This window comes from Anomaloglossus baeobatrachus, chromosome 10, assembly GCF_048569485.1.
Source record: "Anomaloglossus baeobatrachus isolate aAnoBae1 chromosome 10, aAnoBae1.hap1, whole genome shotgun sequence".
NCBI classification, from domain to species: Eukaryota; Metazoa; Chordata; class Amphibia; order Anura; family Aromobatidae; genus Anomaloglossus; species Anomaloglossus baeobatrachus.
Window position 1 is genome coordinate 17,782,897 of NC_134362.1, and position 27,057 is coordinate 17,809,953.

At 49.0% G+C, this 27,057-nt stretch overlaps 1 protein-coding gene across 1 annotated transcript in view; it reads left to right on the forward strand.

Annotated features, from left to right (window-relative positions):
- LOC142254973 (catalase-like) overlaps positions 1-19,533 on the forward strand; it is a 47,457-nt gene extending 27,924 nt beyond the window's left edge. Inside the window, exons 9-13 of the mRNA XM_075326380.1 lie at positions 8,299-8,437; positions 8,803-8,933; positions 11,202-11,306; positions 11,617-11,697; positions 15,232-19,533. Coding sequence (XP_075182495.1) covers positions 8,299-8,437; positions 8,803-8,933; positions 11,202-11,306; positions 11,617-11,697; positions 15,232-15,282 — 507 coding nt within the window. The 3' untranslated portion in view covers positions 15,283-19,533. The remainder of the gene's footprint in view (positions 1-8,298; positions 8,438-8,802; positions 8,934-11,201; positions 11,307-11,616; positions 11,698-15,231) is intronic.
- Positions 19,534-27,057: the final 7,524 nt, after the last annotated feature.

A 27,057-nucleotide genomic window follows, 5' to 3' on the forward strand; every position in this document is an offset into this window, starting at 1 on the left:
ATGGCGGATGGAGCACGTTTGGGAGTGCGCAGCATGCCGGATGGTGCACGATGGGGAGTGCGCAGTATGGCGGATGGAGCACGTTTGGGAGTGCGCAGCATGGCGGATGGAGCACGTTTGGGAGTGCGCAGCATGGCGGATGGACCACGTTTGGGAGTGCGCAGCATGGCGGATGGAGCACGTTTGGGAGTGCGCAGCATGGCGGATGGAGCACGTTTGGGAGTGCGCAGCATGGCGGGTGGAGCACGTTTGGGAGTGCGCAGCATGGCGGATGGAGCATGATAGGGGGTGCGCAGCATGGCGGATGGAGCACGTTTGGGAGTGCGCAGCATGGCGGATGGAGCACGTTTCGGAGTGCGCAGCATGGCGGATAGAGCACGATGGGGAGTGCACAGTATGGCGGATGGAGCACGTTTGGGAGTGCGCAGTATGGCGGATGGAGCACGTTTCGGAGTGCGCAGCATGGCGGATGGAGCACGTTTGGGAGTGCGCAGCATGGCGGATGGACCACGTTTGGGAGCGCGCAGCATGGCGGATGGAGCACGTTTGGGAGTGCGCAGCATGGCGGATGGAGCACGTTTGGAAGTGCGCAGCATGGCGGATGGAGCACGTTTGGGAGTGCGCAGCATGGCGGATGGAGCACGTTTGGGAGTGCGCAGCATGCCGGATGGTGCACGATGGGAAGTGCGCAGTATGGCGGATGGAGCACGTTTGGGAGTGCGCAGCATGGCGGATGGAGCACGTTTGGGAGTGCGCAGCATGGCGGATGGAGCACGTTTGGGAGTGCGCAGCATGGCGGGTGGAGCACGTTTGGGAGTGCGCAGCATGGCGGATGGAGCATGATAGGGGGTGCGCAGCATGGCGGATGGAGCACGTTTGGGAGTGCGCAGCATGGCGGATGGAGCACGTTTGGGAGTGTGCAGCATGGCGGATAGAGCACGATGGGGAGTGCGCAGCATGGCGGATGGAGCACGTTTGGGAGTGCGCAGCATGGGGGATGCAGCACGATGGGGAGTGCGCAGTATGGCGGATGGAGCACGATGGGAGGTGCACACCTCCCCCCAACACACACACACACGCGCACTGCACAACACACACACACTAGGAATCACAAACAACGCCCTACACAGACACCCACACACACAGACAACGCTGCACACACAAATATACGCACATACTGCACAACACACACATTGCTCAAAACATACCTCCCCCCAAAACACACCACACCCACACAAACCGCACAACACACACACACACACAACGCTACAGACACACAGCGCTCCACAAACAACGCAACACACGCAACACACATACAACACCGCTCTCACCCCCCGCGACACTCAGAACATGTACAGCGCCCTACACAAACACTTGGTAACTACACACAACAACATCTATATATATAACAAAAATCATACATGAACTACACAATACGTAAATTCTAGAATACCCGATGCGTAGAATCGGGCCACCTTCTAGTATATATATATATATATATATTGTGAGGTATCAACCGGCTGTATTACAAAGGGCCGGTATGTTTTGCAGAAGTGTGGGTGCTCTGCAATGTGAAGCTGGCTAGGACCTGTGGTTCCACAGGATTGCATTACATGCAGAGCCATGGAAGGGTGTGTGATGCTGATTACACACTCCTTACCACCTGTGGGTGTGGCTCCATGGGTTAAAGCAATCCTGTCTCTGAACCTGGGAGAAGTGTGTCTAGGGCAGTCTAGAGAGAGGCTGGCTCTAGATGTCCAGTGTGTGGACTGGAAACAAGTTAGAGCAGAGCCAGGAGCTCTGGGTGTATCAGCCTGCATGGAGGCTGAACACAAGGCTCTGATATTGAGTCTGAGGTGAGTGCAGCCAGGCCAGGGCTATAGGGCCGAATCTCTCCAGGAGGAGAGACAGACAGGGGTCTGCAGAGGGCCCTGGGTGCTGGAAGGAACCTTGGCTAGAGTTGTACGCTGGCAGGAGCCAGAGAGTGGGGAAGTTGCTAAACTTCCATTATGGACTTATTGTTTATGTGTGAGGGCAGTTTATGCTGAGTGTTTTTAATAAACTGCCAGAATTTCTATGAAGAGACTGTGTACGTGTGTTGCTGAAGCTACCTCACACCGCTGCAAGCGAGTGAAACCCCCACGTTGCAGGGCGCAACGTTACATATGGTGTCTCGAATGCGGGCATGCGGTCTGGTTGCTAGGGGCAACGGCATAGGACATATTCCTGTGGATACGGACTGCTTGCTGTGGATCGGCGGGTCCACGAAAATTTTTTTGAAGCGGTTTACGGTGGATCGGCGGGTCCACGAACAGGGACAGCGTGCTCCAGCTGCTGGCGGTGAATCAGTGGGTCTGCCGTGGCGAGAGACCAGTGACTGGAGGATTCCAGGCCGGCCGGAATTGCGAGGACCTGCTTGGTGAGCAGTGATACACCACAGGCTGGAGACCCAGGTTGTACGGGCGGTACAACCTGGAAAGGTTAGTGGTTATCTAACCCCCCCCCCCCCTGTCTTTGACCACCGGGTATTACCCATTGGAGCGCCCCTCCTGTGCCTCTTTTTCGTTACAGCATGGAGGAGCTCCTGAACCAGCTGCTGCAGAGCCAGCAGCACCAACAGCATGTGCCTGGAGGTCCAGTGACAGCAGTGGGGGCTAAAAGCGAAAAAGAGGGAATGGTCCCTGCGGACGTTGTGGAGGAGCTGTATCAGTTCCTGGTCCAGGGACAGCAGGAGCTGTCGGTGTGTAGCGATGTCACAGCCATGGACCAGTTTGAGCGTTCCCTTCAGGGGCCAGTATGGACACTGGGTGCCCAGGGAGACAAGGGCAAACGGTGTGAACTGGGGGCTAAGGACATTGCATGGAAACCGCAAAAGGGGGCGGAGTCCCAGAAAGGAATAGTTGCCCATAAGGGGGTGGTTGCCCATAAGGGGATGGAGTCCCAGAAAGCGGTGGTTCCCCAAAAGGGTGCGGAGCATCCCAAATCCAAGGGTGAAGTGGCACAGATGGACTGTAGCCAGGGACAACAGTGTTCATGCCACAAGTGTCCTGTTTGCAATATAGACCACCCATCCGACGAGAAGCCACGTCTGTGTTCCGTGGAAGTGGATGGGGAATCTATAACAGGAGTCGTAGACTCAAGGAGCTTGGTGACCCTGGTGAGGGCCACCTCTGATGTCCACTTGATTCCTGGAAGGAAGATCCACGTCGGCTGCACCCACAGTAATGAGACAGAATACCCGGTCTCCAGAGTGGTCATTAAGACAGCCTGGGACAGTGGTTCTCATGATGTTGGAGTAGTCTCAGATTTACTGCACCCAATTATTATAGGTTGGGACTCTAAATTATTTGTGCACTTGTGGAAGCAGGGGGACGTATACGGTTGCTTGTGTAAGAGCCGGAACAGCCCAAAGGAAACTCCACCACATTGGGAGGTGAAAAGGGGTCCTTGTTGTGCAGTTATGTGTGGTAAGGAGGAGATAGCACCTCCTAAAATTGACTGTCCTAAGTTAGGGGTGACCAAAGAAAATGATGGACGGACCCAACTTAGTGTCATAAGGACTAAGGGAATAACCGACAGTGTGACCGTTAAAAACGGGGTAGCTCCAGAAAGGGAGGCAGATATCTGGTTAAGTGGGGACATGATAGTCCAGGATGCCAGGGGGAGTGATTATGACTCCAGTAAAGACACTGACTCTAGTAAGGTGACAAACGAGTACAGTGTGGTACAGATGGGCGAGAAGGGCAAAACTTCCTCCCGACGCCGAAGACGTAATAAGCGCCGAGAGGGGGCACAGTGTAGGCCGTCTGAGGGTGCAGAGAAAGTGATATGCCTGGTTAATGAAAACATGGTGCTAGTAACACCTGCTACGGAAGAGTCAGACAGTGATATCCTGCAAAAGAAAGAGGAATCAAAGACTGAACTGACACATTGTCACGACAGAAACCAGCAGGGTGAAATTGCAGGGGAGGAACCGACCAAAGACGTAATGGCGGTGTCTCCTATAATTTCCATGCATGAAGCTGGAGGTCTGTTGGATGATAGCGCTGTACGAGATGACATCCTACAGAACAATATAGGAGAAGGAATCCAGGGCAGTGTTGGTGGAGTACAAATCCACAAAGGTCATGGTGAGCAGACTGGTAAGCTACCCAGTGGTGAAGTGATGAATGTTGAAAATGGTGCCAAGGTTCTAAGAAGAACAGAGTACCGTGCTGAAGGGCGTAACACCCTGGTAGAAGGCGATGCTGTAAATGCCCAAGAGAAGGCAGAGGGTGACACTGCAGAGACCCAAGTGGAAGTTGGAGGGAATGCAGTGAAGTCCCAAGACACAGCAGGTGCTGTAAAAGCGGAAAGAGCCTCTGAGGAAGAGGTGAAGTCTGGACATGAGGTCTCATCAGAAGCTGAGAGCCTGACTGACTCAGTGGGTAAGACCAAGATCGCAGACAAGAAGATTGGCTCAGCTAAGAGCCTGAAACCCAAACGTTCTGAAGCTGAGTTGGAAGAAGCCTCAGAAATAGTGTGTCGTAGACCAGAGAGGTCCGCAAGTGAAGACTCATTCAAGAGGATGAGCAAAGACCATCTGCAACAAGAGATACTTCTTAGGCAGCCTACTGAGAGTCGAGTAAGGGAGCTGGAGAAAGAAGTGGCTGAGCTCCGAAGTCGCTTGGCAGAGTACCAGTCCAAGTCCCAGGGAGCCTTGGAGCAGATGGAGCAGCGAGTGTCGATCCTGACCAAACATGTTGAAGCAGGGGAGGCCCAAAGAGAGCTGACTCTGGAAGCTAAACTTGACAAGCATGTGGCAGGGATGAATGAGACTTCTGTAGTCAAGTGCATGGTGGATATACCTGAGGACTTAAGAGAAGCGTGTGCCACCGAGTGCATGCATGACGTATTTAAGAGAGCTGTGGAAGCGTGTGAGGTCTACTGTACCCCAGGGGCTGAACAGTTAGTGATATTGTCCACCAGTGAAATTACTGGGCAGCGGGTGGCTATTCTAAAGGACATGCACTTCAGATGTGTTCGTATGAAGTGGCAGGTCCAACTGCAAAAGGAAGAAGCCACTAGACAGCTAGAGTATAAAAGGAAAGCGCAGAGTCTGGCGGAAGATATTGTCCAAGTACCCCGGGCTCTGGTGGGGAGAGTCATTGGAAAAACCGGACGAGTCATGCAAGACATGGTGAATAAATCAGGATTGGTGAGATTAAGAATCCCTGCTGCTAATGAGAGCAAGATACCCAGGGAAGCTGGTATGGTTCCGTTTGTCTGTGTCGGGACTGTAGAGAGTCTTGGAAACATTCGAAGCCTTATTGAATATCGGGTACACCATGTACGTGACATGGAGCGGTTGTGGCAAGAAAACCTGAAAATTAAGGAGCAGCTTCGCCAACTGTGTGGGGGACAGCAGCCGTCTTCCACCCGTTGTTCAGGGGAAAGAAGTGGAAGATGGCGTGTCGGTCCAGTAGTTCAGACGCGCGATAAAAGGAATCGCCGACAGAGAGGTAACCTACGATGTACTGTAGATAGTGGCCGCTATGAGCTTAGAGTTCCCGACAGTAGCCTTGGGGGTACTCGAGAAAGCCTAGGTTCGGACAAGACTGTAGGTTTGACTGGGGACATGTCTCTCTACTACGGTGACCCTGGGAGGGGGTCAGGGAGAGAACGGTCTGGAATTGGACGTCCTTTAACCCTAGGTTGACCAGACAGGGTTTGGTGACAGTGTCGGGCGATGCCTCAGGGACTACTGCTCTTGGACGGCCCTCTCAACTGGTGGGGCATGGCAGCGGGGATGCCCTGTCTCGCGGCCCCAGGTCATTGGCAAGTGTTCTCCCCTACGGGTTTGAACAGAGGGGGAGGGTATGTGAGGTATCAACCGGCTGTATTACAAAGAGCCGGTATGTTTTGCAGAAGCGTGGGTGCTCTGCAATGTGAAGCTGGCTAGGACCTGTGGTTCCACAGGATTGCATTACATGTAGAGCCATGGAAGGGTGTGTGATGCTGATTACACACTCCTTACCACCTGTGGGTGTGGCTCCAGGGGTTAAAGCAATCCTGTCTCTGAACCTGGGTGGAGACTGTCGAGGGCAGTCTAGAGAGAGGCTGGCTCTAGATGTCCAGTGTGTGGACTGGAAACAAGTGAGAGCAGAGCCGGGAGCTCTGGGCGTATCAGCCTGTGTGGAGGCTGAACACAAGGCTCTGATACTGAGTCTGAGGTGAGTGCGGCCAGGCCAGGGCTGTAGGGCCGAATCTCTCCAGGAGGAGAGACAGACAGGGGTCTGCAGAGGGCCCTGGGTGCTGGAAGGAACCTTGGCTAGAGTTGTACGCTGGCAGGAGCCAGAGAGTGGGGAAGTTGCTAAACTTCCATTATGGACTTATTGTTTATGTGTGAGGGCAGTTTATGCTGAGTGTTTTTAATAAACTGCCAGAATTTCTATGAAGAGACTGTGTACGTGTGTTGCTGAAGCTACCTCACACCGCTGCAAGTGAGTGAAACCCCCACGTTGCAGGGCGCAACGTTACAATATATATATATATATATATATATATACACTGTAGAGTAATGTTATAGTACAAGACAACTGGACATTTATGAGTACACTGGGTATTAGGGTTTGCAGGCTCAGCAGCTGAGGGGGTAACTTCCACTTTTAAAGGAGTCAATTGCTTGTGCATCTTTGGAATTTGTATATTTTTTTACTTAAATGCATGTATTTCTGATTAAAAATCAATTCCACAATTGGATTTCATTAAAAATTTTGCACAGTTTACCTTTGATTGCATCGTCTATTGCTGGCTACAGAAAGAGTTAACTGAGAATCCCTCAGCGAGCTTGTGATAACGGTCTGACAGGAGCATTTGTATCGCTTTTATCTGCATTTTTCAGAGTTCCTCTGAAACGTTGTGTCCCTGCTTCTCCCTGTTACAGGGACACCGCCCGGCGTCCCTGATCACTTCTCCATGTGCGATCCTCCTCCTCCTCATGCCTCCTGGAGTCTGTGCACATATCACAGGATCTCCAGGAGTGCTCCCAGGGAGTGCTTCTCCCTTCTCTTAAAGGGCCAGCATGCCACTTCTAGGAAGTGCCTCTCAGTCTATCGTTGAGAGGCACTGGGTATTTAAGGCACGCTCCCACTTGGGGAGGTGCCTGTTCAACACTATCAGTCCTGTTATTCAGTTGATTCTGTCTAGTCAGTTGTCAGGTCACCCCGTCCTGTCCTGTACTTTGTCTCAGCCCATCCTGCCTGTTGGCACCTGTGTCCAGTCCTGTCCCGCCAATACCTGGTCCAAGGCCGTCCTGCCTGTTGGGTGCCTCGTCCCAGTCCTGTCCCGCCCATACCTGGTCCAAGGCCGTCCTGCCTGTTGGCACCTGGTTCCAGTCCTGTCCTGCCCGTACCTGCACCTAGCCCGTCCTGCTTGTTGGCACCTGGTTCCAGTCCTGTCCCGCCTGTACCTGCTGCCTGTGTGTCCTGCCTTGTTGGTACTATAGACTTTGCCTGTCTTTACTTGGTCCCTCTCTGCACTTGAGACCCAGTCCTGTCTGCCCCTGTGTCCGCCCCTGTCCTGGGGGTCAGCTGCCAAAGTCCTGGTCCTCTACCCCACGCTAGGTTAGGTCCAGGGTCTCCCCGTGGTCCAGTGGGTCCACTTCTAGCTTACCGCAGCCCCATCCCCAGCGGTGAGCGTTATATCCTCTTGGCTGATTTATGACCTTACGCCACCAAAGAGCCTGTAAAAAACAAATGGTGCAACATTTTTGAATAAAACTCAATTGCAAAAATAATTTTTTTAGCTCCAAATAAATACAATTAATTTAGAATAAAAAAAAATGTCCAAGGTTACAAAGTGTTCACTGTTCACTATGTTTCTGCCTCCAAAAGCGTGGAGGAATATGAATAATAGAGCAGAAAAGATATACTGAGCAAAGAGAAAAGAATCAGTGCCAGGAATAAATGTCACCTGGTGGAAACGCCGCTGTTCTCCTGAATCCGGAGATGTTTTTCTTTTGTTCCTGCGCCGCTCCGTTCCTGAGATATGGCGTCTTGTTCCCTGTATATAAATCTAGTCTGTTAGCCAAATGGGTGTGGTCATCAGCTATTTGTAGGTGACTTACACACGCCCACTTGGCAAAAGGCTAGATTTATATACAGGGAAGAAGAGGCCATATCTCAGGAACGGAGAGGCGCAGGAACAAAAGAAAAACGTCTCCGGATTCAGGAGAACAGCGGCGTTTAATAGGTTTTCTTTAGATGAGAACCACTCGTATTGTAATGTAGTCTCTTCTTTTGATCTCTTTGGATCCAGGGGCGTATGTTCGCCTACTCAGATGCTCAGCGGCACCGGCTAGGAGTGAATTTTGCGCAGATTCCAGTAAACGCCCCGAAGAAGTCTAAAGCCGCAAATGTAGAGCGTGATGGGCTAATGGCAATGGGTGACAATCAAGGTAAGATTGTGCTGATCACATCTAGTCAGAGATTAAAGGGGTATTCCCAATTCCTTAACAGATGGTATATACTGGTATATACTGTCAGGACAGGTGATAACTTGCCGCTCGCTAGGCGCCCTGTGCCCGTCAGTCCTCGGACGTCTGTGGCACTTTAGTAAGTGATCACCTGTCCTGTGATATCCCGGAGAGCTTTAATGTTCTCTTAGGGTACATGGAGGTAAACAATGGGGTGCGCTGCTTGAGACCCCTCCGTGGAGCACAGGGCATGGCCCGATATTTCATCAGATGATGATCCTGTGATTATATAATAATTTATCATTTATTACGATGCCTAAAACACATGACTTCATTTTTCCACGTAGGAAATGCCCCCAACTATTACCCAAACAGTTATGGGGGTCCCCAGGACAGACGGGAGTGCCTGCAGAGCACATTCTCTGTGCAGGGGGATGCGGCCAGGTACGATGATTCAGAAGAAGACAACGTGTCTCAGGTAATTGTCACTCATGATGCAATGGGAGAAGGCCTAGGACTGCAGGGAGGACCGGGCCTAGGACTGCAGGGAGGACCGGGCCTAGGACTGCAGGGAGGACCGGGCCTAGGACTGCAGGAAAGACCAGGCCTATGACTGCAGGGAGGACCAGTCTAGGACTGCAGGGAGGACCGGGCCTAGGACTGCAGGAAAGACCAGGCCTATGACTGCAGGGAGGACTGGGCCTAGGACTGCAGGAAAGACCAGGCCTATGACTGCAGGGAGGACTGGGCCTAGGACTACAGGGAGGACCGGGCCTAGGACTACAGGGAGGACCGGGCCTAGGACTACAGGGAGGACCAGGCCTATGACTGCAGGGAGGACCGGGCCTAGGACTGCAGGAAAGACCAGGCCTATGACTGCAGGGAGGACTGGGCCTAGGACTACAGGGAGGACCGGGCCTAGGACTACAGGGAGGACCGGGACTAGGACTGCAGGAAATACCAGGCCTATGACTGCAGGGAGGACTGGGCCTAGGACTACAGGGAGGACCGGGACTAGGACTGCAGGAAATACCAGGCCTATGACTGCAGGGAGGACTGGGCCTAGGACTACAGGGAGGACCGGGCCTAGGACTACAGGGAGGACCGGGACTAGGACTGCAGGAAATACCAGGCCTATGACTGCAGGGAGGACTGGGCCTAGGACTACAGGAAGGACCGGGCCTAGGACTGCAGGAAATACCAGGCCTATGACTGCAGGAAATACCAGGCCTATGACTGCAGGGAGGACCAGGCCTAGGACTGCAGGAAATACCAGGCCTATGACTGCAGGGAGGACTGGGCCTAGGACTACAGGGAGGACCAGGTTTAGGGCTGCAGGGAGGACTGGGTCTAAGACTGCAGGGAGGACCGGGCCAAGGACTACAGGTAGTATTAGGTCTAGGACTGCAGGGAGGACCGGGCCTAGGACTGCAGTAAAGACTGGGTCTAAGACTACAGGGAGGACCAGTCTAGGATTGCAGGGAGGACTGGGTCTACGACTACAGGGAGGACTAGGTATAAGACTGCAGGGAGGACCGGGCCTAGGACAGCAGGGAGGAACGGACCTAGGACTGGGTCTAGAATTTCAAGGACTACTGGTCCTAGGACTGCAGGGAATATCTGGTCTAGGACTGCAAGGAGGACTGGGCTTAGGACTGCAGTAAGAACTAGGCCTAAGAATACAGGAAGGACTGGTCCTAGGACTGCTATAGGGCATAGGTCCAGGTTTGCATGGAGTAACAAGCGTAGAACTGCAGGGAGGACTGGGCCTAGGACTACAGGGAGCACTGGGTCTAGGACTTCAGCGACTACCAGGCCTTGGACTGCAGAGAGGACTGGGTCTAGGAGTGCAGGAAGGACTGGTTTAAGACTTCAAGAACTGCTGGGCCTAGGACTGCAGGGAATATCAGGTCTAGGACTGCAGATTGATGACTGGTTTTAGGAATGCAGTAAAAACCAGGCCTAAGAATACAGGAAGGACTGGTCCTAGGACTTCAGAAGGGACTAGGCCCAGGACTGCATGGAGTAACAAGCCTAGGACTGCAGGGAGGACTGAGCCTAGGACTGCAGGGAGGACTGAGCCTAGGACTGCAGGGAATACTATGCGTAAGTCTGCGGGAGGACCGTGCCTAGGACTATAGAGAGAACTGGGTGTAAGACTGGGTGTAGAATTGCAAGGAGGAGTGGACCTAGGACTGCAGGCAAGACTGAGCCTAGGACTGCGGGCAGGACCGGGCCTAGGACTGCAGGGAATACAAGGCCTAGGACTGCAGGGAGGACTGAGCCTAGGACTGAGCCTAGGACTGCGGGCAGGACCGGGCCTAGGACTGCAGGGAATACAAGGCCTAGGACTGCAGGGAGGACTGAGCCTAGGACTGAGCCTAGGACTGCGGGCAGGACCGGGCCTAGGACTGCAGGGAATACAAGGCCTAGGACTGCAGGGAGGACTGAGCCTAGGACTGAGCCTAGGACTGCGGGCAGGACCGGGCCTAGGACTGCAGGGAATACAAGGCCTAGGACTGCAGGGAGGACTGAGCCTAGGACTGAGCCTAGGACTGAGCCTCGGGTTACAGGACAGGAGGGTCCTGTATAAATTGTGTGAACTAGGGATAATGTGAGTTGGTGGGTTTAGGATAAGGGGTAGTTTATGGGGGTCTTCACATGATGTGCTGGCCTGAGGCTGCCCGTTGGTCTCATACGCCTCAGTCCCAGTCTCTCAGGTCCGGACTTCTGGTTTTCTTTCCAGGTGAAAAAGTTTTACCTCGATCTGTCAGAAGAGGAGCGGCAGAGGCTTTGTGAGAACATCGCAGAAAGCTTGTCTGTAGCCGAACTGTTCATTCAGAAGAGAGCGGTAAGCTACGAGCCCTGCACAACACTCAATGCAAATCTAGGCGGCAGAGCTGCAGTGTAAAGCATGGGCGAGGCACAAAAACATAGCATGAGCCTCTAATGAGACTGAAAATGGATTTCAGACTACTCTGTAAAGAAAAAGCAGCAAAGCTGATGACATCTGAGCCCAACACAACCCTGGTAAAAATCACTGACAGGTGGCCATTACAGAAAGGCGGTGACTGATGGATGCCTGCTGTGGACACGCAGCGCAGAGAACCCGAAAATGCTCCAAAAAGGCTTCAGAGTAGTCACTGTATCTGTATTTCCAGGTAAAAAACTTCTCAGACGTGCACCCGGAATACGGAAAAAGAGTGCAGGGGGAGCTGGACAAAGTGGCGGCTGCCAAGAAGGTAAAAAGGAAAACATGGCGGTATATAGAGGGGCAGTCAGATTACACGGCGGTATATAGAGGGGGCAGTCAGGTTACATGGCGGTATATAGAGGGCAGTCAGGTTACAGGGTGGTATATAGAGGGGCAGTCAGATTACATGGCGGTATATAGAGGGGGCAGTCAGGTTACATGGCGGTATATAGAGGGCAGTCAGGTTACAGGGTGGTATATAGAGGAGGCAGTCAGATTACACGGCGGTATATAGAGGGGCAGTCAGATTACAGGGTGGTGTATAGAGAGGGCAGTCAGATTACACAGCGGTATATAGAGGGGGCAGTCAGGTTACATGGCGGTATATAGAGGGGCAGTCAGGTTACATGGCAGCATATAGAGGGGCAGTCAGATTACATGGCGGTATATAGAGGGGCAGTCAGGTTACATGGCGGTATATAGAGGGGCAGTCAGATTACATGGTGGTATATAGAGGGGCAGTCAGATTACATGGCGGTATATAGAGGGGGCAGTCAGGTTACATGGCGGTATATAGAGGGGCAGTCAGGTTACATGGCGGTATATAGAGGGGCAGTCAGATTACACGGTGGTATATAGAGGGGCAGTCAGATTACATGGCGGTATATAGAGGGGCAGTCAGATTACACGGCGGTATATAGAGGGGCAGTCAGGTTACATGGCGGTATATAGAGGGGCAATCAGATTACACGGTGGTATATAGAGGGGACAGTCAGATTACATGGCGGTATATAGAGGGGCAGTCAGGTTACATGGCGGTATATAGAGGGGCAGTCAGATTACACGGTGGTATATAGAGGGGCAGTCAGATTACATGGCGGTATATAGAGGGGCAATCAGATTACACGGTGGTATATAGAGGGGACAGTCAGATTACATGGCGGTATATAGAGGGGCAGTCAGGTTACATGGCGGTATATAGAGGGGCAGTCAGATTACATGGCGGTATATAGAGGGGCAATCAGATTACACGGTGGTATATAGAGGGGACAGTCAGATTACATAGTGGTATATAGAGGAGGCAGTCAGGTTACAGGGTGGTATATAGAGGGGGCAGTCAGATTACAGGGTGGTATATAGTGGGGGCAGTCAGATTACACGGTGGTATATAGAGAGGGCAATCAGATTACACGGTGGTATATAGAGAGGGCAATCAGATTAAATGGTGGTATATAGTGGGGGCAGTCAGATTACATGGTGGTATATAGAGGGGCAGTCAGATTACATGGTGGTATATAGAGGGGGCAGTCAGATTACATGGTGGTATATAGAGGGGGCAGTCAGATTATATGGTGGTATATAGAGGGGGCAGTCAGATTACATGGTGGTATATAGAGGGGGCAGTCAGATTGCAGGGTGGTATATAGAGGGGGCAGTCAGATTATATGGTGGTATATAGAGGGGGCAGTCAGATTACACGTTGGTATATAGAGGGGGCAGTCAGATTGCAGGGTGGTATATAGAGGGGGCAGTCAGATTATATGGTGGTATATAGAGGGGGCAGTCAGATTACATGGTGGTATATAGAGGGGGCAGTCAGATTACACGGTGGTATATAGAGGGGGCAGTCAGATTACATAGTGGTATATAGAGGGGGCAGTCAGATTACACGGTGGTATATAGAGGGGGCAGTCAGATTACATAGTGGTATATAGAGGGGGCAGTCAGATTACTTGGCGGCATATAGAGGTGGCAGTCAGATTACATGGTGGTATATAGAGGGGGCAGTCAGATTACATGGTGGTATATAGAGGGGGCAGTCAGATTACATAGTGGTATATAGAGGGGGCAGTCAGATTACATAGTGGTATATAGAGGGGGCAGTAAGATTACAGGGTGATATATAGAGGGGGCAGTCAGATTACATAGCGGCATATAGAGGGGGCAGTCAGTTTACATGGTGGTATATAGAGGGGGCAGTCAGATTACATGGTGGTATATAGAGGCGACAGTCAGATTACATGGTGGTATATAGAGGGGGCAGTCAGATTACATGGTGGTATATAGAGGGGGCAGTCAGATTACAGGGTGGTATATAGAGGGGGCAGTCAGGTTACAGGGTGGTATATAGAGGGGGCAGTCAGATTACAGGGTGGTATATAGAGGGGGCAGTCAGATTACAGGGTGGTATATAGAGGGGGCAGTCAGGTTACAGGGTGGTATATAGAGGGGGCAGTCAGATTACAGGGTGGTATATAGTGGGGGCAGTCAGATTACACGGTGGTATATAGAGGGGACAGTCAGATTACAGGGTGGTGTATAGAGAGGGCAGTCAGATTACAGGGTGGTATATAGAGGGGGCAGTCAGGTTACAGGGTGGTATATAGAGTGGGCAGTCAGGTTACAGGGTGGTATATAGAGGAGGCAGTCAGATTACAGGGTGGTATATAGTGGGGGCAGTCAGATTACATAGTGGTGTATAGAGAGGGCAGTCAGATTACAGGGTGGTATATAGAGGGGGCAGTCAGATTACAGGGTGGTATACAGAGGAGGCAGTCAGGTTACAGGGTGGTATATAGAGGGGCAGTCAGATTACAGGGTGGTATATAGAGGGCAGTCAGGTTACAGGGTGGTATATAGAGGAGGCAGTCAGATTACACGGTGGTATATAGAGGGGGCAGTCAGATTACACGGTGGTATATAGAGTGGGCAGTCAGATTACACGGTGGTATATAGAGTGGGCAGTCAGGTTACAGGGTGGTATATAGAGGAGGCAGTCAGATTACAGGGTGGTATATAGAGGAGGCAGTCAGATTACAAGGTGGTATATAGAGGGCAGTCAGGTTACATGGTGGTATATAGAGTGGGCAGTCAGGTTACAGGGTGGTATATAGAGGGCAGTCAGGTTACATGGTGGTATATAGAGTGGGCAGTCAGGTTACACGGTGGTATATAGAGGGGGCAGTCAGATTACAGGGTGGTATATAGAGGGGGCAGTCAGATTACATGGTGGTATATAGAGTGGGCAGTCAGATTACATGGTGGTATATAGTGGGGCAGTCAGATTACAGGGTGGTATATAGAGGGGGCAGTCAGATTACACGGTGGTATATAGAGGGGGCAGTCAGATTACATGGCAGCATATAGAGGGGGCAGTCAGATTACATGGTGGTATATAGTGGGGGCAGTCAGATTACATGGTGGTATATAGAGGGGCAGTCAGATTACATGGTGGTATATAGAGGGGCAGTCAGATTACATGGCGGTATATAGAGGGGGCAGTCAGATTACATGGCAGCATATAGAGGGGGCAGTCAGATTACATGGCAGCATATAGAGGGGGCAGTCAGATTACACGTTGGTATATAGAGGGGCAGTCAGATTACATGGTGGTATATAGAGGGGGCAGTCAGATTACACGGTGGTATATAGAGGGGGCAGTCAGATTACATGGTGGTATATAGAGGGGGCAGTCAGATTATGCGGTGGCATATAGAGGGGAGGTCAGTGGGGGTCCCCGCTGCCCCCTTCCTCGCTATATATTATGACTTACTGATGTATACTTTGTATTTTTTGTTTTTAGGCCGCACAGAGCAATCAGACCCCGATATTACAGAAGGTGACCCTGCATTAGACCACCCCCCGCCATGTTACTCTCACACCGGTTTATACCCACAGATATTAACGAAAGAACTGAAGACTTTATTTTTTTTTTTTTACTTTTTTTTTGAAAATTGTGACTTGTCCCCTCCATTCACTGCATTATAACATCCTCTGGATATGAAAGAGTTGGACCGGAGCATCGTTTTATAGCAGGTCAATGCATGGCCGGGTTCTGCTGCTGGGACTCCCAAATTATTACACACTGGTCCTGTCCGAGGCGTCCATGGAGCTGGAGTATAGCAGAATGTGAAATCACGATCGGCCACTAGATGGCGACATCACAGCATTCGAGGGATTGTCCAAAATCTGATTATTCTAATTCATAATTAATTAATAATTAATCTAATTAATTAATTATTCTATTAACTCCATTCATCAATTGCAATTTTTTTTAAAAAATCACCAACTTTGTGTACAAATTTCCTCCACTTCCGCCCTTCCCTCCAGAGTCCAGAGGGATTTGATGTGCGCCTGAAATTTATGGGCAAATATTATGATATTTTGGTGGAATGTGTAAGTTTTTTTGTGCTGAAGTTGGATTTTTTTTTATTTTTTGCAAGACTTCATGAATTGTGTGAGCTGTTTTGCAAAATTTGGCACCAAAAAGTTAATAAATAACACAATATAAAAAAAGATAAGTGACAAAAAAACACAGACCCCCCCCCCCTCTACCCCTTGGAAATGATGAATAGAGCTCTATGTATACAGACTGTGGTTGAAACTTCCTGTGCTCAGTTATACTAAGAGGAGCAGCTCTGGAGCACAAAGTTCTGCTCTCACAAGTATTCAGACTGATTGTATCCGTGTTTTAGTCTTTATGTATGTAAGGGGGTACAAAAGAGGTCACAGACTATGTATGGGTAATATGTATGGGTCTATGTGTGTAATAAAGTTGTTGTTGTATGTTGTGTGGCCACTAGGTGGCAGCTTGCCCCAAGAGACCGCTTCCCTGGTACTCCTTGGTTAGGAAGGGGTTAGTTACAGGGAGGGATGTAGGTTATAAAAGGGTTAAGTAAGAGGAAGAGAGTATTGATTAGATGAGATCCTATGGGTCGAACTCGTAACCCGGACACGTGGGGTCCTGAAGCTGTAGGACTGAAGATAACTGACACACTAGTCTCCCCAACATGTACATGAATAGTGTAATATCAGCAGCGATTGAGTCAGTATCACACAGGACACCGGGGACTGCAGCTATGTTTGCTGCAATGGCTGCCTCCTCCAGACACTTTCCTACCTGTATCCACCTCACTGCCTCCCCCTACTGGACACGAGAGGCCACTATGATCGCAAAACCCTGGGTAACTACCAATCATCTCACATAAAATGCCCATGTATCTCCACTCAACACTTGGTGACTTTCCTGTTAAAGGCTCATTCTCTAAGCCGTAGATTAGAAGAAGCAGCACGGGCCAGAGGCGATGAAGCAGTAGAACTGCCTGGCACATGTATGAGTGAAGACCAGTATGAAAGACGACAGATAGATAAGCAGAGCAGGAAGCACCGAATGAAGCAAAGCCAGGGATGTGGATGCACACAGGAACAGGAGATGCATATGTGCCGCCCCTGCAGCGGTCGAACTGATCGGAGTCGGGGGTCGCTGCTGTGGCTCGAGGGTCTCCGGACCCAGGGGCTTGCGGCCACTCAAATGTAAAGGGAACTTTTTACAGGGGATAAGAGTTAGTGATGCCACCCGTGGTTCGCGGTAGGCGGAGTACTGCTTATGGGAGTACCCGATGAAGATGGAGCGGGGCAGCCAGTTGACGTTCCCTCCATGGGTAGGCTAGGCCCCGGGACTATGGATGGTGGAGGTATAGGGAGCGCAGCGCTGGTTGGGAACAGGGGAGGATCACGTACTCACTCAGGCAGGGTTGGTGATGATGCGACCGCAAAGCAGACTCTGACAACAAGGTAAACCAAGTCTCTGGGTGCCGCTGCCCTCTTGGGGGAGCCCGTCCGGGTATCCGTCCCCTCTGGTACTGCTGGGTGGTCTGGAGCCTGCCTCCGTGCACAAATTAGAAGTGTTCTGGTGGCCCGTTGGCATAAAGCTGTCCGGGCCCCGCTCCCTACTTGTTCGTAGTGGAGCTGCGCTCTCAAGGGCTCACGCTTGGGATTTCTGTGGGCTGCGTGGGTTGGAAAGCCCTATCCTCCTCGTTGCGCTAGTGCCCCTGATCTCTGAGCTTCTTGGGGACAGTCCATAAACTCATTATCCTCTGCAGGTTAATTGCTGGGTTACCTGAAGCTACTCCTCAAACTAGGGTCCTGTACCCCGCCGTGCTTTTGGTACCGGACCGGTTATTAGGCTCGAGCTGCTGACCGTCCTCCAAGACCAGGTCTAGGCACCCAGCCTCAATACCCTGCGACCGGGTCTCCGACTCCTCCGGGCCCGCACCACAGTCTGCGACCCAACCTGTAACCTACAGGGAGCCACTACTCCCTCAGCTCCTCACTTCTTGAGGGCTACTCCTCAACTACTCTGTCTAATTCCCTCCCACCAGTCTGCCTGACCCCTAGGTGGGCGGCCCTATTCCAGCTAGGCAGCCCACTGGTGTGTCTGACAGGGTGTCGCGTAAGGTGTGGTTGGGATTTGAATGCTGATGGAGGCAGTACCATAGGTTGGGAACCCAGAACCACAAGGGGTTGAGTCCTGCACCAAAGAATAGGAAATGCAGTACCCTGTGACGCCCTGACTAGTCCAGGGGCGTCACACATAGACAATTCAGAATAGCAGCAAACAAATGATTAATAATAATAATTGTATTCATTTATATAGCGCTATTAATTCCACAGCGCTTTACATACATCAGCAACACTGTCCCCATTGGGGCTCACAATCTAGAGTCCCTATCTGTATGTCTTTGGAGTGTGGGAGGAAACCGGAGTACCTGGAGGAAACCCACGCAAACACGGGGAGAACATACAAACTCCTTGCAGATAGTGTCCTTGGTGGGATTTGAACCCAGGACCCCAGCGCTGCAAGACTGCAGTGCTAACCACTGAGCCACCACAAGACTGCATTGCTAACCACTGAGCCACAGTTATATGCTTGCAGCAGACAAATGGTTAACAGCAGAGTAATATGCTTGAAGCAGACAGATGATTAATGGCAGAGTAATATGCTTGCAGCAGAGAAATGGTTAAGGGCAGGTTCATATGATTGCAGCAGACAGATGGTTAATGGCAGAGTCATATGTTTAAGGCAGACAGATGGTTATTTGGAATGGAATAAAAAAATAATTCTGCAGTCTGAGTTTGGCTTTTATTTCTACATTGTTAACTTTGTGGTAAAAAAAATATTACACATTCACTTTGTTCTTTGGATCAGAACTATTATGGTGATACCAAATGTACATAGTTTTTTTTATGTTTATTTACTTTTTTTTGTCAGACAGTGTCGCCATATTTGGGGAGCCATAATTTGACTTTTTTTTGTGGGGTGATCTATAAAAATTATCTTACTAGCACCATTTTAGGATACATATAACTTTTAGATCTTTTTTTATGCTTATTTTGGTGGGAAGACATTGTGATTAAAAAATCAGTAATTCTGTGGTTTTGGGCATTTTTTTTTCTTGGTGGAGGGGACAGTCAGTGATACATTTTATGATATTGTATTAGTTTTGCACTGTTACAAACGTGGCAAAATCAAACATGATTATTTTTTCACTTGGATTTTTTGATCATGGGAAAAGAGGGTGTGATGGTGGAATATGGGGGGGTTGTGTATAATTTAGTGTAGGTTCGTATTTTAGGCGTGGTGCTCTGTTCTTTCTGTGTACATTGTCCTGTTAAGTTAGGTTAATCACCCCCTGCCGGGCTTTTGTCCCTAAGTCTGGGGAAGGGGGGCCCTGGGATCCACCTAAACTCTCTGCTTACCTGGGAGATTATTGAGTGTGGCTGGGACGGGCAAGAGACAAGCAGGAAGATTCATCCTCTGGGGGAGAAGCTGCAGCTACAGGTAGCACCCTAGAGAGCCATTGAGAAACCCCGATGTTCCCTGGAAAAGGACTGCTGGAGAATTGTGACTGATCCCCGGGACATTTTACCCTCCGTGTGCTCGATTATATGATGGACATTCTGATTTGCTTGGAATAAATGTTCTTTGGATTGTTCAATCATCTCCCCATGACACAGTATTACTTTTTTTTATTATTATTTTTTATTAGTCACCTATAATGACTTGAAACTGCAAGCGCTCATACAATAAACTATAATACTTTTATATTGCAGACTGTTGAAATATTAAAAAATCTAGGGACAGGAGCGTTCAGTAAGCCTCTGGCTGCCATGATAACATTCGCCATTGCATTGGTGGGATTCCACCGTATTTAACCACTTAAATGCTGCTTTCACGATTGACAGTGATATCTGAGGGTCTAGCTTGTTAATGTTGATAACTGCAATACCTGAAGGGGCAATATAATACAGCTGGAAATCACTGTTTCTGAAGTTTAGCTGTAGTTTTACAAATAACCAGCAGGTGGCGCCACTGTCTATAATATCTGTAATATAAAGGGGATATCTGTTTAAGAAAACCTATTTTTAAACATCTTATTAGGTGGATTCAGGATCCTCATCTATTATTTAGCGTGAACCATAAAGAGTGATTCATAGACTTCAATGAAAAACGTTGCACACTGTGTAATGCTTTCTTTCTCCTCTGGTGGCGCTGCAGAGGGATTACAACTAATTTTTGAAGACCCCTGCGGCAACACCTCCTCTGATATGCTTATAGCCAAGGGAATTTATTAAAAAAAGAAATTGATGACCCCTTTATTCCCTTCAGGGTGCATTTATTATGGGCTTTAAAGACATTTTTTCAATAATTTTTTCGATTTTTTTGTACTGTTAATAATTGTTGTACGTATACCCTCTTCCACTTGTAAAGCGCCATGGAATAAATGGCGCTATAATAATAAATAATAATATTAATTTTGTATTATTATTACTAAGTTTTAAGAGTCAAAACAGTTTCACTTTTCCAGCAACATCAATGGATGAGGGATTATTTTAGTTTTGCCATTTTTTTGGTTGGGGGAGGAGGTGGGATTGCAAAAATAAAAAAACAAAAACATCAACTGTAAAAAAAAAATATTTTTTTATAGGTTTTCTGAGATGCGGAACTTTTCTGTTTCTCCATTGATGGGGCTCGTTTTTTTTCGGGGCGCTTTTACGGTTTTATTGATAATATTTTGGGGGATATAGGATGTTTTTTATTGTCTTTTAGGTAGGTGCAATTTTGTAATTTCTATTTTTTTTCTCTTTACACAATGACCAAAAAATAAGCAATTGGCATTTTGATTTTTTTTTTCTTCTCCCTACAGCATTTAATGAATGGGCTCTTTTTATTTTTTGAGGGATCAGACTTCGACAATTGCGGAGATTTTATTTTTTTATTAATTTGAAATGTTATATTTGTTAATTTTTCTTTTAATTTGTCACTTTATTAGTCTCATTTAGTATATTTGAAATGATGTTCTCCTATGAAGCTCATGATGACATATTGGTACCTCGCAATTGCCATTTAAATGCCGTTACCAGAGATTGACAGTGTCATGTAAATGGTTATCAGCAGTGATCGGAGCTGGCTCTGATCACTGCTGTTACAGGAGGATGCCAGCTGTGTAACACTGCTCCTGAGCCCGCTTCATACACTCGCACCCGATGTGTGGTTTTGAGCAGTATCTGTTTCCACCTTCCTGGTAATTGCTCTGTTTCATTACTGAGCATTATCTCCCAGAACCTCGCCAGTCGTACTCTCTGGTTCTGTAGTTGTGCTCTTGGCCTGTGTTTGTGCTTGTGTTCAGATCTAAGTTTCTTGACACCGGGCTGTTATTGGACTCCTCTCTGCCCACTCCCTGTTCTTGTTGTTACCTTCAGGCTTCTGACCTCGGACCGCTCCCTGACCACGTCTTTGCTCGCTCCCTGTTCTTGTCATTACCTCCTGGCTTCTGACCTCAGACTGTTACCTGACCACGTTGCTCTCTGCTCCCTGAATCTAATACCTACTCTTCTGGAATTCTGACCCTCGTCCTGTGACTTGACTGCATTTCTGTTTACTCCCTGTGTCCTATCGTGCCCTCCTGTTTTCTGACCCCGGCTTGTCTGACTACCTTTCCGTCTATACTATCTGTAAGTAGTGACTAGCATCACAGCAGCTTTCTTCAGCACTGGAAGAATCACAATCACTGAGGTCGACCAGATACAGCGATCTGGCTGAACGCATGAAAGATCTATAGCAAAGAGCTTGTAAGTGCTGTACTGTTTGCCTAGGAAACCAACCGCCTCTGATAGACTGCGGTGTGGCTGTTAATCTAGGTACCGAGGAATAAACTGTAGAATTCAAAAATCTCTCCGTTCTTGAGAAGTTGCGATAAGAGTTTTTATTTCTGTGCCCCGCATCTTCAGGGCATCTTTGCACTTTCTAAGCAGGGATTTTTGGCATATCAACAGGCGACAACTGTCTCATTTTAATAGCTAAGCCAGCTCCCTTCTTTGACTATGCTTTATCAGAGAAGGGGGCTGACTTAGCATTCATCCAAGTCAGCCAGGCCCTTTCAGACACAACAACGACAACATAGCCAACACAAAAGTGGTGCTGACCAACCCGTGACCGGAGGAGGTATCGGAAGAAGTGGGCACCCGGTACACCCCCATCTCCGTTATGCACTTCATAATATGGTTCATGCAATGGATTTTTCCAGTCTTAGACAAACAAGTGTACAGTTCACTTCCCCCCTGTCCAAATCTCTGATGTAACAAACAGCGGTTAATAAATGATTGAATTGGCGCTGAGCAATGCTACTGCTCAAATAAAGAGGATGAAGAAACAGAGGACCCGTCGGGGCGCAGCGCCAGTTTGGCACAGGTACAGCATGATTTTTGCCCAATAAACAAACAGATGAGCAAGGACTCTGCCCTCAACTAAGCGCTCGCTCAAATTCCAGATCAGTCAAGGAAACAGCGATATTAACCTCGTGGTGAGATGTAAAGTGAGAGGTACTGCCATGGGGTGCAAAATGGTGACCTGCAGGCTAGGCCAGTGCGGTATATAATACAGGCAGGGGTCGTCCTACTTCCATTTCTTGATCACTATTACATTCCAGCATGTACGATCTCTCATAGACCAGAGGACGACACATCTAAGCTTGACCTCCCTGCAATTCCCATGTATTGCCCAAACAGGACATTGATTGCACCAGTGTAATTCCTCATTTTTCCTTGTTGTGGCGCTGCAAGGAAATGTAATAAATAATGCAGATTTCCCCTTATATTGGTGCTGATCATCTTTTTTTATTGCAAAAAGAGGTTGTAAAAACACAATTAAACCTTTTATTCAATTTTTTTTATTTACTGTTAAATAGGGATTGTCATAACATAAATGGTAAAAATTGTGATGTGCTTGTAAAAACGAGCAACTTTGCAATTTAATTTACATCTTATTGCAACTTCTTAGGAACAGAGGGATTTTTGAATTCTATAGTTTATTCCTCGGTACCTAGATTAACGACCAAACTGCAGTCTATCAGAGGCGGTTGGTTTCCTAGGCAAACAGTGCAGCACTTACAAGCTCTTCGCTATAGATCTTTCATGCATTCGGCCAGATCGCTGTATCCAGACAGCTTTGGTGATTGTGATGCTTCCGGTGCTGAAGAAAGCTGCTGTGATGCTAGTCACTACTTACACATAGTATAAACGGAAGGGTAGTCAAACAAGCCAGGGTCAAGAAACAGGAGGACATGACAGGACACAGGGAGTGAGCAGAAATGCAGTCATGTTAGAGGCCGAGGTTCAGAATTACAGAAGAGTATGTATTAGATTCAAGGAGCAGATAGAGATGTGGTCAGGGAGTGGTCCGAGGTCAGAAGCCAGGAGGTAATGACAAGAACAGGGAGCGAGCAAAGACGTGGTCAGGGAGCGGTCTGAGGTCAGAAGCCTGAAGGTAACAACAAGAGCAGGGAGTGGGCAGAGAGGAGTTCAATAACATTCCGGGGTCAAGAAACTAAGATCAGAACACAAGCACAAACATAAGCCCAGAGCACAACTGCAGAACCAGAGAGTACGACTGGTGAGGTTCTGGGAGAGCATGTGCAGTAATGGAACAGAGCAATTAACAGGAAGGAGGAACAACTGAGTAAAAGCACCTACTAGATCCTGCAGGGGACCTGCGCTGTCAAACAGCTTGCTAGCTAGTGCTCAAAGAAATAGCAGAGCATCTCCAAATGGAAGATGCTCTGAACGAAGGAAACATGTCACTGCCGGCTCTGTAGTTCAGAAAGGTGCGGCAGAGCATTACCTGTGTGCAAGATGCTCTGCACAGAGGAATAATGTCACTGCTGGCTCCATAATTCAGGAAGGTGCAGCAGAGCATCTCCACTGTGCAAGATGCTCTGCACAGAGGAGTCGTGACAGCTGCCTCTGCTAGAGAGTGCACAGTTTGGCTTCATCACACCTCTGGCCACAGCTGTCAATCATCAGTATCATAGTTTTGATTTTTCCAGATGTTTTAGCTCACTTCATTTTTTGCAATTCTTTTTTTTTTTTAAATGTTGCAAAAATGTATGTGCAATAGTAACCCAGTACAGCAGAGGAGTACAAAATCTGCCACATTTTTATTTATTTATTGGGCAGCTTTGACTTTTTACTCCAATAAGGCATGAAAAATAGTCTGCACAAAATGAATCTCAACCGCGTGCAACATTTTGAAGAATTTGGTGCAAACCCCTGCAGTCAATATCGCAAGACAAAAAAAAGAAAAATCAAATAAAAAACAAAAAGACAAATTATGAATCTTATCCAAATGTAATGAAAAAAGATAAATACTTTTTTGTGGAAGGAGCAGAGAGAAAAACTGTGATTCTGCACTTTTAGCATCTCAGGGTTTTGCTTTTACTGTAAACGACAGAACTTTATTCTCCAGGTCTAAATAACCTCAATAATAAATTGGTATGAAATAAAAAAAAATGTTTTGCCGAAGTGTTTATCTTTCTATCATTATGGAGGGCAAGGAGTTTTATTTTTTTCAGCAGGGCCATCTTTGGTTTTTATTGGTGTCGTTTTGTAATACATAGGACTTTTTATCTGCTCTTCATGTCACTTTTTTGTGAAGAAGGTTAATTAACAACAAAAACAAAAAAAAAAAAGCAATTTGGGCTTTTTCTTATTTTTTTCCACACATGTTCAATGGGAATATGTGTAGGGGTTTTTTTTTTTTACACATGTATTTTGTAATATTATTTTTTTTAGTATGTAACGTTTTTTTAGCATTTTATTTACACTTTGGGCCTCAAAGGAGTACAAAGATGGCTCCATTAGGTTTAAGGATGAGATAGAAACCAATCTTCGACAAACGATTTGTTTCACAAGGCACCAGGGAGGTGACAGTGGGAAGTTGGAACCATCATTACCCCGTTTAAAGGGAACCTGTCATCTATTTTTTTGCCCTATAAGCTACGGCTACCACAACCTGGCTCTTATATACAGTATTCTAACATGCTGTATATAAGAGCCCAGGTCGGGTGTATAACATAAAAAACACTTTATAATACTCACCTAGAAGGTCGCTCCGGTGCAGACTGACCGGATGGATGTCTCCATTCTTTGTTGCGGCGCCTCCCCTTTCGGCCATCTTGGTCTTCCTTATTCTGAAGCCGCGGTGCATAATGCGTCTACATCATCCACACTCGCCAGCATTGAGGTCCTGCGCAGGTGCACTTTGATCTGCCCTGTTCAGGGCAGATCAAAGTATTGTAGTGCGCCTGCACTAGACGCATTATGCACCGCGGCTTCAGAATAAGGAAAACCAAGATGGCCGAAAGGGGAGGCGCCGCACCGAAGAACAGAGACATCCATCCGACCAGTCTGCACCGGAGCGACGTTCTAGGTGAGTATTATAAAGTGTTTTTTATGTTATACACCCGACCTGGGCTCTTATATACAACATGTTAGAATACTGTATATAAGAGCCCGGTGGTGGTGGCCGCAGCTTATAGGGCAAATAAGTGGTGACAGGTTCCCTTTAATCAGGGTGGTCTGTAGTCAACAGCTGCAGTGCTACAACCTACTGTATCCTCACCCATTCCCTTGTAGACTGTGAGCCCTCGCGGGCAGGGTCCTCTCTCCTCCTGTATACTGTGAGCCCTCGCGGGCAGGGTCCTCTCTCCTCCTGTAGACTGTGAGCCCTCGTGGGCAGGGTCCTCTCTCCTCCTGTATACTGTGAGCCCTCGCGGGCAGGGTCCTCTCTCCTCCTGTAGACTGTGAGCCCTCGCGGGCAGGGTCCTCCTCCTCCTGTAGACTGTGAGCCCTCGCGGGCAGGGTCCTCCTCCTCCTGTAGACTGTGAGCCCTCGCGGGCAGGGTCCTCTCTCCTCCTGTAGACTGTGAGCCCTTGCGGACAGGGTCATCTCTCCTCCTGTAGACTGTGAGCCCTCGCGGGCAGGGTCCTCCTCCTCCTGTAGACTGTGAGCCCTCGCGGGCAGGGTCCTCTCTCCTCCTGTAGACTGTGAGCACTCGTGGGCAGGGTCCTCTCTCCTCCTGTAGACTGTGAGCCCTCGCGGGCAGGGTCCTCTCTCCTCCTGTAGACTGTGAGCCCTCGTGGGCAGGGTCCTCTCTCCTCCTGTAGACTGTGATCCCTCGCGGGCAGGGTCCTCTCTCCTCCTGTAGACTGTGAGCCCTCGCGGGCAGGGTCCTCTCTCCTCCTGTAGACTGTGAGCCCTCGTGGGCAGGGTCCTCTCTCCTCCTGTAGACTGTGAGCCCTCGTGGGCAGGGTCCTCCTCCTCCTGTAGACTGTGAGCCCTCGCGGGCAGGGTCCTCTCTCCTCCTGTAGACTGTGAGCCCTCGTGGGCAGGGTCCTCTCTCCTCCTGTAGACTGTGAGCCCTCGCGGGCAGGGTCCTCTCTCCTCCTGTAGACTGTGAGCCCTCGTGGGCAGGGTCCTCTCTCCTCCTGTAGACTGTGAGCCCTCGCGGGCAGGGTCCTCCTCCTGTAGACTGTGAGCCCTCGCGGGCAGGGTCCTCTGTCCTCCTGTAGACTGTGAGCCCTCGCGGGCAGAGTCCTCCTCCTCCTGTAGACTGTGAGCCCTCGCGGGCAGGGTCCTCTCTCCTCCTGTAGACTGTGAGCCCTCACGGGCAGGGTCCTCTCTCCTCCTGTAGACTGTGAGCCCTCGCGGGCAGGGTGCTCTCTCCTCCTGTAGACTGTGAGCCCTCGCGGGCAGGGTCCTCTCTCCTCCTGTAGACTGTGAGCCCTCGTGGGCAGGGACCTCTCTCCTCCTGTAGACTGTGAGCCCTCGCAGGCAGGGACCTCTCTCCTCCTGTAGACTGTGAGCCCTCGCGGGCAGGGTCCTCTCTCCCCCTGTAGACTGTGAGCCCTCGCGGGCAGGGTCCTCTCTCCTCCTGTAGACTGTGAGCCCTCGCGGGCAGGGACCTCTCTCCTCCTGTACCTGTCTGTGTCTTGTATTGTTTATGATTATTGTACTTGTCCCTATTATGTTCACCCCTTCCACATGTAAAGCGCCATGGAATTGATGGCGCTATAATAATAATAATAATAAAAATAATAATAATAATGATAATAATAACCAAAGAGTTAGCGATTAGCTGGACATGGATATTTTCTTTCTCAGATGCCACTTTTATCAAAAGATGTTTTTAGACACATCAACTCCATTTACACTGTAAGAAAAACTCCAAAAGTATCAAACTGGAGTTTAAATTAAAAAAAATTATTGTGAAATGCAGAAAGAAAAAAAGTGA